Genomic DNA, 21020 nt, shown 5'->3' with positions numbered 1-21020 from the left:
TCGAATCGACGATCGAACGGCTAGATACATGACATAAAGCGATGATTTAGAAAAGTGTTATTAAGATAAAATTGAGAGAAAAAATAGAGCAAAATTGGAAGGGAAACTTTCGCCTCCCACTATCGACCCCATCCTATTTATCTTTGGGCTGATCGGCAAGAGACCTTCCCTTTCAGTAGGCGGATCTGACCCGGTTCGCTTGACTTCTTTTTTTTTTTTTTAATATAGATATATGTGTATATATATATCTATTTTTTTAATATAGATATTATTATTATTATTATTATTATTATTATTATTATTATTATTTAGAGATCGATTTTCTCCCATATCTTCCGTCTCTAAATTTGTCTCAAAAAATTTCGTCTCAAAAATCCGTCTCTAAACTGTTGCTTTATTATAGTGTCATTTCGTTACAATAAGTACGTTGTCAGAATTTTCATACCTATTGTGACAAATTAGTTTGTCAGAATAAGTCTAAATTCTTGTAGTAAATGTATTCACTATCTTAATGTGACTGGCATTGTTGAAATCTATAGGGTCCAATTGAACATGTCTTTAATCTATCATCCTTAAATAAATAGACAGTTCTTAGATTTCTCAGAAGAAAAATATCATAAATTAATTATAAACTGACACATGGACTACTACTTTTAATTAGTATGAAATATTTATATTAAAGAATAATAAGTCACATGTCAATATTCATGAGATGAATATAATAGATATATGGATAAATGTTAGTTGAACATCTACTGAATGTGACACGAGTCACATAGGTAGTACCATTTTTTTTGTTGATTCATATTAGAAAATTATTTATATATTTATTATTGAATGTCTATAATTTTTTTTATTATATATTTTTTTAATTGATTTAAAGGTGTTTTTAATTAATTAATCATCTTAAATTTTAGATTAATTAAATTTTAATTTAATTATTTTTTAATATTTGATTCTCCCATTTTACGTCCTCAAAATTTAAAATGTAATGTATGTTTAGTATATATTTTATTTATAGTTTTATAATATTAAAATGTAGTGTATTACTAATTAAAATGTAATGTATATATTATTAATATTAATTACTAATTAAAATGGGGTGTGTGTTTTATAAAATTTTATATTTAGTTTACATTTTTTAATATATTTTTTTATTATTTATATATTTAAATAAACTTTCAATAGATTTTAAATTAAATAATTATATTTAATTGCTAATTAGAGACGGATTTAGAGATAGAAAAATATCCGTCTCTGAAGTTTGAGACGGATTTTCAGACGGATTTTTTTCCGTCTCAAATTAAAGACGAATTTAGAGATGCAAAAAAATTCATCTCTAATTAGAGACGGAAAAAAATCCGTCTCAAAATCTGTCTCACATTTCAAAGACGGATTTTTTCCGTCTCTAAATCCGTCTTTAATTTGAGACTGATTTATTTTTGTCTCTAAATCCGTCTCAAAATAGAGATAGAATTTTTTCCGTCTCTAAATCCGTCTCAAAAATTTTCCGTCTCAAAATCCGTCTCTAATTTACTGTTTTCTTGTAGTGACTTACTAAACTTAGCAGCTTCGTGATGTTGAAGACCCGGACTACAACTCACCCAAAGGCTAGAGCACGCGTTGTGTTCCAAACATGGCATAATCAATAGAAAGTGAGAGAGAGAGAGAGAGAAAGAGAGAGCATACCTATTGCGATTATGTCAAGATTCAAACAGCGACAAGACTTGCGACCGGCAATGGGAATGGGAGGAGGAAGAAAATGGGGCGACTAACGATCGGAATAGGAGAGCCAAGAGGGCGCTCAAGCCTGTGATGGCGGGGGACTAGGGTGGGACTGGGGCCGATCGACGTTAGAGTGGGGGATCAGAAAGGGTGTTGCCGACTGCGACAGCGTGAGGCCGTCGGTGGGTTGGGGCTGATCGGCGATGATCTGATGGAAATGGCAAAGAGGAGAGCAAGAGGGTGCAGCGAAGGGCTCTAGGTGTAAAATGGAAAATTTTAGGGTTTCTAGGGGCGTTCGCCTTTTATACTTTATATTATTTTTTTATTTTTTTATTTTTATATAATATATGCAGACAGTTCGGTTTTGAATCGAACCTCTGGTCTTCTAAACCACGAACCGTGTGGTTTGGAAGTTCTCCAAACCAAACTTAATCAGTCCGGTGCGAATTGGCCGAAAATCGCGGTCCAACAATTTTTTTTAACACTCTTAATCTTGGTCGAATTTTATGCACATGGTATGAAATATGTGCTAATGCTATAGTAATTTTTTCTTTTTCTTGTGGAGCATATGTCTACTATTAAATAAATATCATAAATGTGATAGTTTAGATGCATATTTAATATCTAATTTGAGTCCATAACTCTACTTTTTCACAAAAAATCATAAATAAGACTTTCATCTACAGGGTCAAAATTGAGATTATGGGCCCTAAGTCGAAATGTAAAAATAGGCTCCTGAATCGTAAAGTATGTTCAATTTTTTTTTTATAATAAAGTATTAAAAAATAAATAAATATTTATACTATATCAAAGAATAAAATTAAAAATTTTCTAAATTATCAATTAAAAACTAATCTCCTTGTAGTTTTACAGGCAAAAATATCAATTAAGTTTGCAAATCAAGTTGTTTGAACATTTTTTTCTTAATAGACAACATAGCAAATGTGAAGATGTACTCAAGTCCATAAATAAAATAAAGTGTCATAATTGTGACAAGCTTGGTCCATTTGGGAAAAAAAGTTGCGGGATCTTGAACGTGTAGAATATAAATAAATATCATACTTAAAAAGACATATTAATTGTTTAAATCAAATATGTAGGTGGTTTTGTTTCCTTTTAACAAAATTCATGAATATAAGGTTGGACCTCAGAGTTTAGAACTTCATTACTTTTATGGGCTTATTATATCTCCTGTGTTAGATCAAGTTTGGGCAGTTGTGGCCGCAAGGTTTTGCTGTGGTGGCTCCGTGTTGAAGCTCGTGCAGATAGCAAATTCCCTGCCCGGTTAGTCATTTTCTACAGTTCTGATTAATGGTATTGCTTCCATAGTTATGCTAGTCATACCAATATAGCTGGTTCTGACATATAGAATGGTCATAATGATGATAATTTTGTTCATGATGGAACTCATGTGGAGTGTCCATTGGTTTAACAATGTTCATTTCATCTAGAAAGAACCATTGGGGCTAGTTATTGTATGGACAAGGTTTAAATTATTTAGTTAAGATCATCACAAGGTAGTGCTTGAATATTTGCAGTACAATTTTGATGTAATAGCCCTTAGATAGTCCATTGTACACAGTGCTAGCTAGTCTTTATACTATCCCCTGATCATTTGAATTTTTTAGCTAGTTCTGGTATAAAAAAAAAAAAAGAAAAAGTCATGGAGACCTAAAATTGTACTTTTAATAAAAAAAAAAGTGTAAATAAAAAATTAGTAAGGAAACATATGGCAGAGTTAAGATAACTAAAAGGAAAGGAAAAGAAAAGAAAACGAAACTAAACGTGACACAATATAGTAATTTAATGGTACGAGAGCTTAAAATTATTGATTTGCTAGGGTCTAAAATTTTGAGTTAGTTAAATATTTAGTTCAACTAAGGTTTGAATAGTCTCAAATTATGTAGGAAATTCATAAATTTGAGTAACAATAACATTATAACATGGAGTAAAGTACAGCATGCAATTATGGAGTAAATTTTTTTTACAAATTTTATTTATCAAAATTTAATTATCAATTTTTATATGTAATTAAAACTAAATAAAATTTAAAAATTCCATCTAAAATTGAAAACAAGATTAAAGTTGGATATTTTTTATCCATATATATATATATATATACATATACATGGATTGCAAGTACTCCCATCCACTCCTTTAACAATTAAAGATACAATTCTTGCAACCTTTGCTTTGCAGTTAGCAATGTTGGCAGCATTGTACATGTTGGTGTATATTATAATTATCAATTTTTTAGCCGTTATTAATCAAATTATTGACTGCTAATAAACAAGTCCCTTCATTCTGACCAAATTAAGAAAGGGGGGGGAGGGGGGGATGGATAGATTTGGCCACACAGGACCACTGCACCTGGCATTAACTTTTTCTTTTTTACACTTTTATCCGCCGCCCCCCCCCCCCCCCCCCCCCAATGGCTTTGCCATTTGTCCTTGAATTTTTAAATTTCTTGGATCTTCTGGCATGGTCAGGCACAGTGCTGAGATACAGTCTTTTTCTGCACAGTACTCTTCTTTTTTGCCTTTTTTTTTTAATCTTCTTCTGCTTTTACTTTCCAACCCTAACCTTTTTCCCTCTGCTCCTTCCAGGCTTAAATATTTTATTATTTTAAAATATTTATAACTCGTATCATACTTAAATATTTCAACTAAATTTTTTATTTTTCTTTATCCCTTTTGCATTAGGTATATTTGTTTCATTTCATTTGATTTTTTTATAGGACCAAATTATTCAATTAATTATATTTCTAATATCTTATCTTTCAATATAGTGATTCTAACTTTATTTTGAATAGTCTTATATTTAATTTTATTTTTTTCTTCATTATTGCTTCCATGTACTAGGTTCATGGAAGCAATATAGGTTTAACTAACATTCCTTAGTGTTAATGGTCGTATATTTATTTACTTAATATGTTTCAATGTGTTACTTTTGTGTAGAGCGTGAAAAGATATAGAGTATGGATCGTGAATGGGTAAAGAACTTGAATAGGGTATCTCCTCAGTATGTGGCAGGGGTAGAAGAATTTATAACTGTCGCAAAACAGAGTTTGAATTCTGCGGGGTTAACTCTATGCCCATGCTTTAACTGTGCTAATAGGAGGTTACAAAGCATAGATGTCATTAGAGCTCATTTGATTAAAAAGGGAATTGATGACTCATACACACGATGGGTGTACCATGGTGAGAAAGAACCTGAGGAGGAAGAAGGTGTGGGTAACGAGGAACTTGAGGAGGAAGAAGGTGTGGGTAACGAGGAATTCTTTAATGAGCAATTTGATGAATTGGAAGAAGGATTGCATGATGCGGTTGGTGTTGACCTTTTTAACATTGGGCCTACGAGTGACTTTGTTGGAAATGTACGACCAGCTGTTGAAGAGGCCCGTTATGAGAAGCTTTATGAAGCTTTAAATAATCCGGTATATAATGGATGTGAAAACTTTTCTACTTTAACATTTGTTGTGAAGTTGATGAACATAAAAGTGATGAACAAGTGGAGTGATAATTCATTTGAAATGTTGTTAAAGCTAATCCATGAGGTGCTCCCAAAGGGTAATAATTGTCCAGATAACTATTATGACACTAGAAGATTGCTTTGTGATGTCGGTTTGGGTTATGAGCATATTGATGTTTGTCTATATGATTGTGCTCTCTTCTATGGTGAACACAGTAATGCTACAATGTGTCCTGTTTGTAAATATAGTCGCTATGTTCGTAACAAGATTCCGCATAAGAGGCTGCGATACTTTCCTATCACGCCTCGTTTGAAGCGGTTATATAGCTCACGACATACAGCTAGAGACATGCGTTGGCATAAAGAAGTTCGTGCGGAAGAGCCTGGAGTGTTGCGTCATCCTGCTGATGGGAAGGCTTGGAAGCACTTTGATGAGTTATACCTTGACTTTGCTGCCGATTCAAGGAATGTACGATTGGGGTTAGCTTCAGATGGGTTCAATCCATTTAGCAATATGTCAACAACACACAGTATATGGCCAGTCATTTTGATGCCTTATAACATGCCGCCTTGGCGTTCAATGCATAAGAGCAACTACCTCTTAACGTTGTTGATTCCAGGACCAAAGTCACCTGGAAAGGACTTTGATGTGTTTTTAAGGCCGCTTGTGGATGAGCTTAAAGTTTTATGGTGTAACGGGGTTCAAGCATGAATAGTCCAGATCAAGTTTCACTCTTCGTGCAGTAGTTATGTGGACAATTAGCGACTTTCCTGCTTATGCTTACTTGTCTGGGTGGAGCACTATGGGTAAATTGGCATGTCCAATATGCCTCGAGGATACTCGTTCCAGACGAATTCGGGGTAAACAATGTTATACAGGGCATAGATGCTTCTTAAGTAAAACACACCCGTGGCGAAGGAGTATGGAGTATGACGGAAAACCAGAAAAAAGGGGACCACCTCGTCAATTTACCGGTGATGATATTTTGTTGCAATTAGAGGAGGTACCTATATGCACCCCAGGTAAAGCACCTAATAATGATGATAGAAAACGTAAACGTGGTGTTGATGAGTTGAATTGGTCAAAAAAGAGTATACTGTTTGAACTACCATATTGGTCAAAGCTATTGATGCGCCATAATCTTGATGTCATGCATATTGAAAAAAATGTTTGTGATAATATTGTTGGAACCTTGTTGAATGATCCCATGAAGTCGAAGGATACTGTGAAGGCACGCTTAGACTTGGAAGATCTTAACATTCGTAAAGAATTATGGTTGAATGAGCAGAATGGAAAATTTGAGAAACCTCATGCAAATTACATGTTGAGTAAATCAGATTGTGAGGGGTTTTGTGACTTTATCAAGTCAGTTCGCTTACCGGATGGGTATGCTTCAAACATCAGTCGATGTGTGACAGACTCTCATACGCTTGGAGGGATGAAAACACATGATTATCATGTATTGCTTCAAAAAATACTACCAGTGGCCATTCTCCCATACTTAGACAAGAAAATACGTGCTGCGTTGATTGAGTTTTGTCAATTCTTTCAAAAATTAAGTGCGAAGACTCTATATGTTAACGAACTTGAAAATATGAAGACAGGGATTGTTATCATACTGTGCAAACTTGAAAAGATATTTCCTTTGGCATTTTTTACAATCATGGTTCACTTATGTGTGCATTTACCTGAACAAGCATTGTGGGGTGGACCAGTCAGTCCAAGATGGATGTTTGGCATTGAACGTCGCATGGGTACATACAAGGGATACGTTCGTAACTTTGCATGTCCTGATGGTTCCATTACAGAAGCATATGTTGTTGATGAGGCTGTGACATTTCTATCTCGATACTTGCATAATATTGAGACGAGATTTACACGTCTAGAACGTAATTGGGATGTACCTATTACACAACATAAGATGGAGTTATTCAACAATAATGTTCGTACAATGGGGGCCTCTAAATTTGGTGAACTAGGCGTTTATGGCCATGTGTTGCAATGGTACCTTTTGAATAACTGTGGAGATGAACTTAACGGTTACATAAAGTGAGTTAGGCACATATAAAATATTTTTAAATTATTACAAATGGTTTATTTTAAAATAAGTACTGACATGTTGTTTCATTGTAGTGAGCATAAAGAAGTATTGTGTTTGAGAAATGTGCGGGAAGAAGATCTCGAAGCCGTACAAAAACAAGAATTTCCTTCTTGGTTCAAGAACAAGGTTAAAATCTTCTGTATATATATATTTATTTTTTCTAATTCATCTTAAACTAATATTAGTTGTCTACAGATGGCTAATTTTAGAGTCAATGGCGATCCTAAAGCAACTGATGATTTGTACTCATTGTCACAATATGCGGATGATCGTTACACAATTTGGCATAGTTGCATTGTCAATGGCGTTAGATTTCGTTGCAAAGAACGTGACGACAAGTTCAAAACACAATGTAGTGGAGTTTGTACAGAGGGTGATTATGAGAGTAGCGATATCACATATTATGGTGTTCTACTTGAAATTTTAGAATTGGATTTCATCTATCAATGTACGGTATTCATGTTTCGTTGCAAGTGGTACAATACTGATCCGAAAGGAAAAAGAATAGTGGTTAATAATAATTTGACATCACTTGACATTACATCTAATTGGTATGCTGAAGATCCATTTATTTTGGCCACACAAGCTCAACAAGTTTTTTATCTAAATGATCGGAGTCGGGGAAAGAATTGGATGGTTGTACAAAAGGTAAATCATCGGAACATATATGATATAATTGAGCATGACGATGATGAAGAGAGGGTGAATGATGATATCTTTCAAGAGGAATAATCTAGTGAGTTGCCGCCTTTTCAGCCAACGGAAGAAATAGTCGATACGTCTTTATTGGTTCGACAAAATGAAGAACCAATAACTCTGCCTCATGAGTTGGTGGTTAAACTACGTAGGGAACAAGCATTTATTAATGATCGAGAACATAGCTTGGAAGATATTGAGGACAATGATGACAACGGTAGATTTTTTATAACCGATGAAGTAACTTTAGAATCTGAGACTGATGACGACTCTGATGACCCAGATCTTGATGACGATGACGATGATAATGCATGATGCATGATTTTTTATTACAGTTCTTACATGGCTACTAGTGGGCGAAGAGGTAGGGCTGCACGAAGAGGAGGACGAGTTGGCGGACAAACAAAGCCTATTGTTGCCCCCATTACATCAGATTTTGGTTTGTTGCATTTAGATTTATAATTGATTTCATTATTTTCCAACAATTGTCTTTAGTACTTACATGCATATTCATTTTTATATAGGAGGACATGTTGGAGGACAGACAGAACCTATTGTTGCCCCCACTACATCACATTCTGGTTTGCTGCATTTAGATTTATAGCTAATTTGATTATTTTTTCAACATTTATCTTTGGTGCTTACATACATATTCATTTTTATACAGGAGGACAGGTTGGAGGACAAACAGAGCCTATTGTTGCCCCCACTACATTTTCGTTAGTGGAGCCTATTTTAATCCCATCTCCACCAGTTGTCACACATTCTGGTTTGCTGACTATCACAATCTAATTTGCTGCATTTAGATGTATTGTTGATACTATTATGAGTTTATTTTCTTATAATGTTAGGTTTCATATAACAAAGTTAGAATTCAATCAGTTTTTGTGTCTAACATCTTTGGCTGCAGATGTGGATGTGCACACCTCATCTCGATCAACAGCTGCAAATGTGGATGTGCACATCTCATCTCGATCAACAGCTGCAAATGTGGATGTGGATGCACCTGAAGGTTCAATTGTACGCAGGAGTACTTATGGACAACGTGCTCGGAAGGTGAAGAAACATGCTAAGGAAAGATTGACTGTGGAGTTCAATTTTACTCTTATGCAAGCTATTTGTGACAACGCAGAGATGTTTAATAATGAAATTGGATACATTGTACGTAAGAATTGTAGTTTTCAATATAAGGAGTGGAGATGTGTACCTTCGATAGTTAGAGCACCGCTTCGTCACAAACTTCTTGTAAGTAAATCATCATTTAATTATTTTTACTTTGTATATTTATGTGTTTTCTTATTGCTAACATTATATGATTTCTTTTCTTTTTTAGACTGTTTTTGATATCAACATTGAGGATAAAAATATCCAAAAGGTTATCGATAAACAAATGCAACGAGCTTGGAGAGGCCACAAATATAAGCTACATGCTTACTTCAAAGAAATTGGAGGAGAGAAAGATCCAATTAAGGCCAAAAGTAAGCGCCATGAGGAAGTGAGCCAAGATGATTGGGATTACCTTTGTGATCTTTGGACAAATCCTGTTTTTATGGTAATGCTTATAACTGTTTTTTAGGATTCTTTTTTTTTATTAATGAAAATATATATTTATTAGTGAATTGTTAATTTTTAAAGGAACGAGCACAGAAGAATGCCAACTCTCGTGCAAAACGAAAGTGGGAATCTAGAAATGGTTCGAGGAGTACAGCGCGTCATCACGTTGTTCGTGGAGCTAACTTGGATGGCCCGACAGGACATATTGAGACTTGGCATCTTCGACATCGGCATTCCGAACACGGTTGGTCGTCTTCAGAGTTAGAGGCTAAATATGTAAGTATATTATTTTTACTCTAGATTAGGGGAGGAAAAAGCTGAAATCAGGGAAGATTGGTTTACATAATTTTATTTTTATTAATTAAAGAGCTTATGTTGGGTATCTTGTGAAGAGTATTGAGTTCAATCAAGGATAAGTGTTTTGTAGGAGTAAAGAAAGTTATCAAAAAGAAAAAGGAATGGAGAAATGCATTGGGAATTCTTTTTTTGGAATCAGATTGATCTTAAAACTTGCATTTTCGTTTCTTTTCTAGTTTTTCTTTGTACTTTTGCCATGCTTTTTGAAAGGTGGGGGGAGTTGATGTGTGAAGAGATTGATTAATTTTTCTTTGCAACTCTTAATGAATTTGAACAATATAGAATTTTATCATATTGTGGAGATCTAGTTGTTGCTAGTTGTTACTTAAGTAGAAAGTATTTGTTAGATTTTCCATCATATTTCTTTGTCAGTGGCATGAATAGCATTGAGTGGGTATGCTTGTGAAAAATCATGATCGATTTTGATGATTCAATTGCTTTATATTGGCATAATTGAGACTATTTTTAATTTAAAAATAATTGATTAAGAATATGTTATATTTTTTTACAGGAACAAATGATGCAATTGAGGCGAGATAATTCTCCAGATAAAATGACTGATAAGGATATCTTAGAAAAGGTTCTTGGACGACAATCTGTTCGCTTGTTTGGTTGGGGGCGATCTCCTAGTACTTCCGGGACAACATGCACTAGTGAGGAGTCTAGTCGTCCAACTTACAAACAATTAGTTGATGATTTGAACAGGTACAAATCTCTTTTTCAAGAGCTCCAGGGAGACGTGAACATGTTGCGTCAAGTATTGATTGAAAAAAATATTATGCCTCCTCCGTCTACTGCGCATGTACCATCGGATCATAGTTCAGGACGATCTCGCCTCAATCCATCCCGTCTCGACCCATCCAGTTCTAGCCCTTCCCTCTATTCTACTGAAGACGAGTTTAGAGACGAGATTTAATAATTTGTTTTGTGCTTTTTTTTCAAGAATGTTTGAACTTTTTAGGTGACTTTATGCTTATTTTGTGACTTTATGACTTTTTATGTGCGTATATGTTTGAACTAAATCGTAATAGATGATTTTTTATTTTGTGACTCTTTATGTGCAACAATTGAAATTTTAAATATAATATTTTAGTTTTGTCCACACATAATATGGTTTTTAGCCACATGAAAATTATCCTTTCATACAGAAATTATTTTTTATATTATTGCCCACACATAATATGTTTGTTACCCACATTATATTTTTTTTAGCCACACATTTAATTTTTTTTTAAATTATTACCCGCACATAATATTTTTTTTACCTACACATAAAGTTTTTACCCACACATAAAAAAATTATTTTTAATATTATTACCCACATATAATCTTAACTTTACTTACACATAAACAAATACACGTGTCACGCCACATCATCATCCAATTAAAGCCACATCATTAGCCACGTCATCAGCCACATCAGCAGCCACGTCATCAGCCACGTCACAATTATAACTTCCGGATATAAAAATACCTACACATACAAAAATATTTACCTACACATATATGTGTGGGTAATATATTAAGATTTACCCACACATGAATATATGTGTGGGTAAAAGTTATTTTCTAACCCCCCTTTACCCACACATCTTGACATTTGCATTATGTGTGAAGAAAAATTATAATTGACACATAAGGTGATTTTTACCCACATTTACGTGTGTGGGTAAATCCCTCAATTTTTTGTAGTGATAGTTTTCGCATATTGGTTAATGGGTATATGGCGATTTGTGGATTTTAGCTTCTCCGTATGTTGCTCGCATGTAATTTTGTGATCGATTTGTGTCCTGTGGGTAAAATGACAAAGTTCGCAGAATAGGTTACACGGAAAATATTTCTTTTTTTTGACGTGATAATCTGAGTTGTTAATCTAAACAGTGCATGTCCTGGAAAAATAGATGGAGTATTCTTAAGGATACAAATTTTGAACAATTTGTAGGAACAAGTAAAAGATCTTATGAAATTAACACCAATCTTCGTAAGCACTCTCACATGAATTTGTTGCTATCCAGATTACAAGTAGGCATTGTTGGACCAAATCACTAAAACTTTGAAGTTCATAATATTAGACCAACTTATATTTTGGACTCTGTGATAATGCGGCAACGTAGTGGAGGATAATTGTCAGTATGAGTATTTTATATCCATTTGTAATAATCTGTTGGGTTATTAAGGATAATTGTCACACTGCCGGAGGCATTTCATAATTGCCAATTTTTTCCCATTTTGTTTTTCAATTCTGATTTGTGTTATTTGATTCTGGTTGAATTCAGTTCATTCACCAACTTCATCTGATTGTTATTTCATGTGTAAAATCTAGATTTTTGAAGAAAGCTAATTTTTTAATTACATGTAAAAATGGGACTAGAAGTTTAGCTTATGGTATCTATCTGTTGCTAGGGTATGGAATTATATGAGGAATACATATTTGTCCGCTTAATAGATTTTTGTAAATGTCCAAGTTGCTTCCACAACCATCGATTTCTTTTTATGATACAGACCACCTGTTTTTTGTTTTTGTTTTCGGTCAATGAGAAGAAGATCTGCTTTTTTTTTAAATTTCTTTTCCATCTGAGAGTTAAAGTTTCCAGGAAAATAAAAATAATAACACCATAATCAATCATAATGGTGCTCTATATATGTAGTTTGTATTTTCCATATAAACTCTTTTTTTTTGTTAATTAATTATTGGACTAAGTCTCCGTACCGTACCATACTATACATGGTTCTTTTTCTTTCTTTTGTGGTTGTCTTTTTGAATTTTCTCCCTCTCAGATTTGGTTGCTTATACTGTTTGCTTAGTTGTAATTAAATGTATTATTATATCTCCAAAAAGGAAACTTCCTGAAACTTTTCAAATTATTTATTTATTTATTTTTAAATTTGATTATGCGAGTTCTAATTTCTGAGTAAATAAACTTAATTACTCAAAAAGAGGGTCCCAAACATCCTAATCAAATTGGCATGCATGCTCATGTGGGTTGAGAATAGACTTTAATTATTTTCATGCCCGGAGGATGACAATTAACATTCAAGTGGTTAATTATATATATAGTAATTACATTACATGTTGTGTGGGTACAGCTGCCTTAATTTGTTTCTATTCTTCCATTCAAATTAATTGCTTCTCCTTGATAAGGAATATGCCCTGAAAGCTAACCTACTTCCATTCATTAACGTGGTTGCAACTTTAAGTTAACTCACTTGGGTTTGGGTTAAATGATGATGATGATGTGTAGCTTTCAGGTGTTGGTAAGGAAGAAGATCTATTATTCACTCCAAACCTTCAAGACTCAGTGCCCCTTCTAATTAATAAATAAATATGCTCTTTATCTGATGCATAGAATATGTGGTGTTAAAAAGGAGCGCAATTTAACTTATAGATTGTTTCAGGAGTTCAGAGGAATTCGATGTTTACATGGCTTGAATTTTGTATGGATGAACACAGATCTAACTCTCCGTTGATTGGATTTGAATTTTTGATACGTGAAATTCTCATTAATGCATATATTTTATCTTTTAGATTTGTAGTTTGTTTTAGGAGTTCAGAAGAATCTAACATTTACGGTCTTGAATTTTGTGTCATTGTATGGATGGGTGTAGATTTCGTTTTGATGATTTAGTGTCTTCTTCTTGTGCCTCCCAACTCAAGCTGTTGATTAAGAATTTTAATAAGTCAGAGTCCGCTCCTAATTATTCTCAAGGTTACTTACCCCTCTTTTCTAGGGTTTCTTTTTCTTCGTTTTTGATTGATCGTCATTTACTCTATTTTCAATCATATTCGTTTTATTTTCTTATTCAAGCTTATTATTGGGTCATGTCAATTGTTTGATCAAATTATTCTCTTTTTTTTGTTGCCGACTAGAGGAGGTTTAGTATTTGAATTAAAAAAAAATGAAATAATACCCAATGACCGATTGTTTCCTTATGAATGGGATTGCAATTTTTGTGGGCATTGTATAATTTTCTTCTTTTTGTTTTTGTAGTTTTTATCAATTTTGGTTTTTGTATGTGATGTGTCGTACGCTGATGAGATGAGATTATGTTGTTGATGATGTAGAAGAAGATGTGCATTTGGGGGTTGCACATCACATGTACCAGGATGGAAATTATAAGCAAGCTTTGGAGCACTGCAATGCTATTTATGAGAGCGACCCACTGCATTTATATTATCAGGTCTCTTAACCTTTTGCATTTTTTAATTAGTTTCAAAAACCCAATTTCCTCTTTCATGGTGTTGCCGAAGTTCCAGAAAGTGATCAGCTTCTTTTCTTCAATTTCTTTTCTATCTTTCTACGCAATGCTCTTTCTTAATATTCCATTTAGTTTGCTCGGACAGTAGTTTCTAATGTAATTTATTGTTCATTCAATAATGAAGAATGACAAATGAAAACCTTATATGTGCAAGCCACTATGTGGACAGATGTCTATGTATGGAGAGAGGGAGAGGGAAATGGAGGGTTCAGTAGCGAACTAACTAACAAAAACAACAAACTATTAAGTACCAGTTAGCCTCAATTAAGAGAACTATAACTAATGTTGTTGTCAATCTTCAATTTTAACACACAACTACTTAGAATTGATCCACACTTTGAAGAGTGCTATGGAAACATGGCAAATGCTTGGAAGGTAGTGTTATACCTGATATAAGTGTTATTATGCTATGAAAGCAACAGGCTGAGTTTTTTTATTCTCACTTTTGAGACATCACTGCCTCTCTCTTTCTCTCTATTACACCTTTTCTCCCGCTCCCTCACTCACTGTCTCTCTCTCTTTTTCTCTTTCTTTCTCTCACAGACCCACCCACCCACCTACACTATCAACGGGTGCGATAGTGTGAGGGGGAAGGGAGGGTCAACGGCTGGTAGGGGGCCGACGAGTGAGACGACGATGAGGGGGGCGGGAGGGACGACAACGAATGGGGGCGATGGCAGTCCGAGATGACCCACGGCCCTCGATCGGCAGCTGTCGGGGGCTTTAAGGGTTCCGGTAGTGACTTATATGTATTGTTTGATATTTAATTTTTAATTTAATTTGTTCAAATTATAGAGCACTTACTGATGTGGTTTATTATATAGATTTAATATTTTTTATTATTATTATAAAATGTTAACAAGTATAAAATAATTTTAATTTCTATTTTTTGTTTAGTGTTTACAATTTTTTTTTGCAAAATTAGTGAACATTATTACATTTTAATGTTAATATTATTTATACCATGCCTTTAGGCATGGGTATACGCTAGAAATTTGAAGTTTATGCACAATTTATACAGAATAGTGTGACAATAGCATTTGTTAATTAATGGCAAGGATATTTTGAGATAATTAATAACTTTGTCATCATGGTGTTATATATAAATACTAGCATATACTCGTGCCTAAAAACACGGTGTAAATAATATTAACGGTGAGGGGGAGGTGGGCGAGGGGGCATTGGCAGCTGCCCATGATGGTCGCTGGGTTCGGGGAACATTGATGGCCGATGGGGGGTTGGTGGCAGCCAACAGGCGGCGTGGGGGGGGGGGGGGGGCGTTGGCGACCGCCCATGGCGGACGCTAGGTTTGGGGAAGAGAGGTTACCCAAATCCCATGTTCCTCGAACCTTGTGAGTCGGGGAACTCAAGTTCCTTGATTTTCAGGGTTCGAGGAACCTCAATTCCCTGAACCCATAGGCCGTCAACCCCTTCTCCTCCCTCCCCAACAACCATGGCAACCGCCAACCCCCCTACAGCCATGGCGCCCGCCACCCTCTCCTACCAGCTGCCGTTGATACCCCATCCCCCCAAGCATCGTTGATGGCTGCTTTCCCCTTCATGGTCGCAAACACACACATACGCACCCAGGCATATACATATTCTCACACACATTGTTAATATTATTTACACCGTGCCTCTAACGCATAGCCATCTCACTGTCTCTCTCCTTGTCTTTCTCTCTCTCTCCTTCCCACCCACCCACCCCGTCTCCAACCCCCCTCTTTCTTTCTCTCTCTCTCCCTCCCACCCACCCACCCATCCCCATCTCCGATCTGCATTCTTCTGAATAATTTCTAACGGCGAGAAGCTTGCTGTCTGTAACCTTCCATTAAAGCTTCTCCAAGAAGCTTATGCTGACAGCACTCCAACCCCACCAGCTCTCATGCTTTGAAATATATATATCACATATATATATATATACATGTAAAAGGAGAATGGAGGCTGAGAGAAGAAGACCGCAGGAATACTGTTCGACGCACCTGGAAGAACGGAAGAAGAGGAGAAAAAGAAGAAGATGCACAAGAGCAAGGGTTGAATCGGAGAAGAAATGCCCAGCGCACGCACCAGAGAAGAAATCGGAAGGAACCCATTAGCATTCAAAATTGAAACGAATAAAACGGCTGAAGTCCGCACTGTCCTTTCTCTTTTATTTCATTCATTAATTTATATCTATACATATTGCACGGCAGGCATGGACGTGGCCCTCCAGGCACGTCTCCTCATTTGCAATCTGTCTCCAATTTCTTTTACAATAATATATAATATCATATCATATTATATATATAGAAAATTTTGATAGTGCGCAACACCCACTGTCAATTAATTAATTATTATCTAGATAATAAGATAGAAAAATTTTAAAAAATATGTAAAATGTATGAGAGATATTTTAATGGGTAAGATAAATTTTAAATGTATATTGATGGTTGAGATTGATGGAGATAAATGAAGTTCCTACCCACTCACTCCCTCACTCACTGCCCCATCTCTCTCTGTTGCACCATCTCTCCCACTCTCTCACTCCCTTCATCTCTCACGACGATGGGTGGAGGAGGGCCTGCAGGTGCGACGGCAGTGAGGGAGGGTAGGAGGGACAACGGTGGGTGGGGGCCGGCGGTGAGAGATGGCATGAGGGACGACGGCAGATGGGGGGGCCAACGGGTGTGACGATAGTGTGGGGTGGGAGGGACGACGGTGGGTGGGGACGAGGCGTTGCGAGCAGCTGGCAGGGGGCGATGTGGTCCGAGAAGTGGTGGGGGCGACGACCGTTTGTGGCCGGTGGAGGAGGTGATTGAGCGAGGCAATGTGAGAGGTAAAGGGAGGGGCAGGACGAATGGTGCTCGCGGCAAGGGACGACGAACGATGGAGGGGACTGAGCAAGGCAGTGCGAGTGGTAGAGGGAGGGGCACGACTGATGGTGTTGGCAATAGGGGGTTACGGACAGCAAACGCTACTTGCAGCGGTAGGGGATGGCTGCTGTCAGGGGCCCTTGAAGCCCCCGACCAGCAACGGTTAGGGACTCCAATTTTTTTTCAAGGTCGGGGACTCTTTTTCAATTTTTTAAATTTTAATTTTATTAAAATTTAATTTTAAAACATTTAATACTTAATTTTTAAGTATTCTAAATATCAACAGTGTAAGTTTTTAAAAATTTTTAAATAAAAAAAACACCAACAGTGTAAGTTTTAATGTATAAGAATTTGACATTTAGAATTTGAATGATTTAATTCCAAAAGAAATAAAAACCTCTTTTAATCATTGATGATCAAATATTATTTTTAATGTAAAACTTTATTCAAATAATGATACTAAAGTAGAAAACTTAATTCGAAATTTAATATTTTTATCTTTAGGCGTTGAATCTTTAATATTTAAATAAATATAAAATTGATTAATCTATCCTATTGAGTTACTTAAAGATACAAATATTCAAAAAGAATTCATTTATTTTTTTAATTCTATTTTTATTTTATTAAGTCTATTTTTTTATTTTAGGCACAATAAAATATTTTTTAAATTCAAATAAAATGAAAATCAAAGAGTTCTCGACCATGCATGGTCAAGACCCAAGATTCGAAAACACAAGGGTTCCCAACCACTTACGATTGGGAACCCAAGGTTCTCCGACCTCGAACCAGGGTTCCCCCCCCCCCAATTGATGGCCACGATTAATACGTATTGTTTGATATTTAATTTTCAATTTAATTTTTTCAGATTGTAGAGCATTTACTCTTGTGGTTTATTATATAGTTTTAGTAATTTTTTTTTATTATAAAACATTAACAAGTATACAATAACTTTAATTTCTATTTTTTGTTCAGTGTTTATAATTTTTTTTTACTTGCTCTTATGTTTTGATTTGCAATATTAGTGAAAATATTACAAAATCTTATATGTTTGTTTCTTATTTGAGTTTTGTAGAGTGTTTAATACAAATAAAATTATTATAATATAATATGTATAAATTATAAATATATTTAATGTTAATATCATTTACACCGTGCCTTTAGGCATGGGTATACGCTAGTATATATATATATATACTATACTTCAGATCTATTAAGTCACACTTAAACATATTTAAATCTCTATTTATTTATTATTTATTTAATATATTTTTATTCAAAATTATAATCCAACAAATAATTATAATTAGTTAACATGTGAATACAACCAAATGTGACATTCAAATGGTGTTTCCATGGCTTTTCTAGATATGCCCCGTTTAGCCGAATCATCCATGATCTAAGGTAGTACTCTAAAATAACAACATTAAATCATAATATTAAGAAATAGTTAAAGGTCAAAAGGTATTATTACAAGATTCTTGTGATCACAAGTCTTACACAACTAAAAAAAGAGATTAATATTTTTTGTTACCTTATCTTGGTTAGGGGTGTTTGTGGTTCGGTCTGGCCAGCTTTGAGCCAATTTAATGCGCCAAACCGCAAGCTTGGTTTTCTTCATAATCAAACCGAGTGGTTTGATTTGGCGCAGAAAAACCTCACCGAATCGCACTGCATTTTGCAGTTCGATGCGGTTTCCTGCAACACAACTTACTAAACTTAGCAGCTTCGTGATGTTGAAGACCCGGACTACAACTCACCCAAAGGCTAGAGCACGCATTGTGTTCCAAACATGGCATAATCAATAGAAAGTGAGAGAGAGAGAGAGAGAGAGCATACGTATTGCGATTATGTCAAGATTCAAACAGCGACACGACTTGCGACCGGCAATGGGAATGGGAGGAGGAAGAAAATGGGGCGACTAACGATCGGAATAGGAGAGCCAAGAGGGCGCTCAAGCCTGTGATGGCGGGGGACTAGGGTGGGACTGGGGCCGATCGACGTTAGAGTGGGGGATCAGAAAGGGTGTTGCGGGCTGCGACAGCGTGGGGCCGTCGGTGGGTTGGGGCTGATCGGCGATGATCTGATGGAAATGGCAAAGAGGAGAGCAAGAGGGTGCAGCGAAGGGCTCTAGGTGCAAAATGGAAAATTTTAGGGTTTCTACGGGCGTTCGCCTTTTATACTTTATATTATTTTTTATTTTTTTATTTTTATATAATATATGCAGACAGTTCGGTTTTGAATCGAACCTCTGGTCTTCTAAACCACGAACCGTGTGGTTTGGAAGTTCTCCAAACCAAACTTAATCAGTCCGCCGGTGCGAATTTGCCGAAAATCGCGGTCCAACGATTTTTTTTAACACTCTTAATCTTGGTTGAATTTTATGCACATGGTATGAAATATGTGCTAATGCTATAGTAATTTTTTCTTTTTCTTGTGGAGCATATGTCTACCATTAAATAAATATCATAAATGTGATAGTTTAGATGCATATTTAATATCTAACTTGAGTCCATAACTCTACTTTTTCACAAAAAATCATAAATAAGACTTTCATCTACAGGGTCAAAATTGAGATTCTGGGGCCCTAAGTCGAAATGTAAAAATGGGCCCCTGAATCGTAAAGTATGTTCAAATTTTATTTTTTTTCATAATAAAGTATTAAAAAATAAATAAATATTTATACTATATCAAAGAATAAAATTGAAAATTTTCTAAATTATCAATTAAAAACTAATCTCCTTGTAGTTTTACAGGCAAAAATATCAATTAAGTTTGCAAATCAAGTTGTTTGAACATTTTTTTCTTAATAGACAACATAGCCAATGTGAAGATGTACTCAAGTCCATAAATAAAATAAAGTGTCATAATTGTGACAAGCTTGGTCCATTTGGGAAAAAAAGTTGCGGGATCTTGAAGGTGCAGAATATAAATAAATATCATACTTAAAAAGACATATTAATTGTTTAAATCAATAATACCTCTAGGCTAAAATCCTATCACAAAAGCTATAAAATTTAAACAAAACATTACGTTCTAATATCAAAAATCAAAATTAACTAACTACTGATCACTTGAAACAAGAACAAAAGATGAGAAAAACCAGGAATAACAAGTGAGTATGGTAGTGTAACTGTGTAAATACAGAAAATAATTGTGTTATAAAGATCAAATTTGTCGCTACCATTTCTGTTCTTATTTGATTTTTTTGGAAATTAAATTTGCTTTTATCAAATTTAACCAACATCAGTACAATAGACATAGGCAAGAGGGCCAAATCTCTGAATGAATCATAAATGAAACAAAAATGAAAGAATGAACAGTTGACCGCTAATTAAGTTGGATAGAAAGAAAGTTGAAGCAGATCTGGAAGTTTTGGCTTAGAGGCTCTGAGAATCAAACTTGATGAGTGATGAGCGGCAATTGAGAGGCAAGGAACCACTAGTGAGCGAGGGAGCAAAAGGTGAGAGAGAGAGAGAGAGAGAGAGAGAGAGAAAGCAAGAGCCAAGGCGAGCCGCGAGCGATCGAGGGGCGAGCCAACGAGGGCGAGCAATGGAGCGAGAGAAAGGCAGTGAGCAAGAGCGAGAGATAGACAACTGGCAACGAGTGAGAGCCAGGGAGCAAGAACGAGAGAAGGAAAAGGGCAGGGGTAGAGCATTGGAGCAAAGTTTTTGGGTTTGCTGCATTTCAGCATTTACAGAAGGAGTGGGCGACTGGGTGCTTGAAAGGGAGGGGTTTCCAAATTTATGGGCTCTGAGGCAACCGACTCATGGGCTTTATTATAGGTCCGACTCTATTTGCCTAGCACTTTGAGACATAAGGTGAGAAGTGGAATCTTCAATTTTTGGCCACTTATATATTATTATAGGCTTATTTTGATAACTTGTCAACGCAATTGTATTTTAAGCTTAAGCTATCATTAGTTTTCTTTCGTAATATGCTTAAAATAATCTTTCATCCATCACTACAAAAAAGTTGATCTTTTTTTACGGTTTTAAAAGCTACCGCA

At 35.3% G+C, this 21020-nt stretch overlaps 1 protein-coding gene across 1 annotated transcript; it reads left to right on the top strand.

The window, feature by feature from the left end:
* Positions 1–2866: 2866 nt before the first annotated feature.
* Positions 2867–10836, top strand: LOC127810657 (uncharacterized). The gene is made up of 8 exons (XM_052350235.1): positions 2867–3009; positions 8330–8433; positions 8519–8575; positions 8662–8763; positions 8905–9239; positions 9328–9546; positions 9630–9824; positions 10417–10836. Exons 2-8 carry the CDS (start codon positions 8337–8339, stop codon positions 10819–10821), a joined length of 1410 nt encoding a protein of 469 aa, XP_052206195.1. The 5' UTR covers positions 2867–3009; positions 8330–8336; the 3' UTR covers positions 10822–10836.
* The last annotated feature ends 10184 nt before the right edge of the window (positions 10837–21020 follow it).

This window comes from Diospyros lotus, chromosome 9 (assembly GCF_014633365.1).
Source record: "Diospyros lotus cultivar Yz01 chromosome 9, ASM1463336v1, whole genome shotgun sequence".
In the NCBI taxonomy this organism is placed as follows: Eukaryota; Viridiplantae; Streptophyta; class Magnoliopsida; order Ericales; family Ebenaceae; genus Diospyros; species Diospyros lotus.
This window is presented reverse-complemented; position numbering and strand designations above follow the sequence as displayed.

Coding starts and splice junctions, on each gene's coding strand:
- LOC127810657 (XM_052350235.1), top strand. CDS start 8,337: ATGGCTACTAGTGGGCGAAGAGGTAGGGCTGCACGAAGAGGAGGACGA. Junction 8,764..8,904: donor ACCAGTTGTCACACATTCTG/GTTTGCTGACTA, acceptor CTTTGGCTGCAG/ATGTGGATGTGCACACCTCA. Junction 9,825..10,416: donor CAGAGTTAGAGGCTAAATAT/GTAAGTATATTA, acceptor ATTTTTTTACAG/GAACAAATGATGCAATTGAG.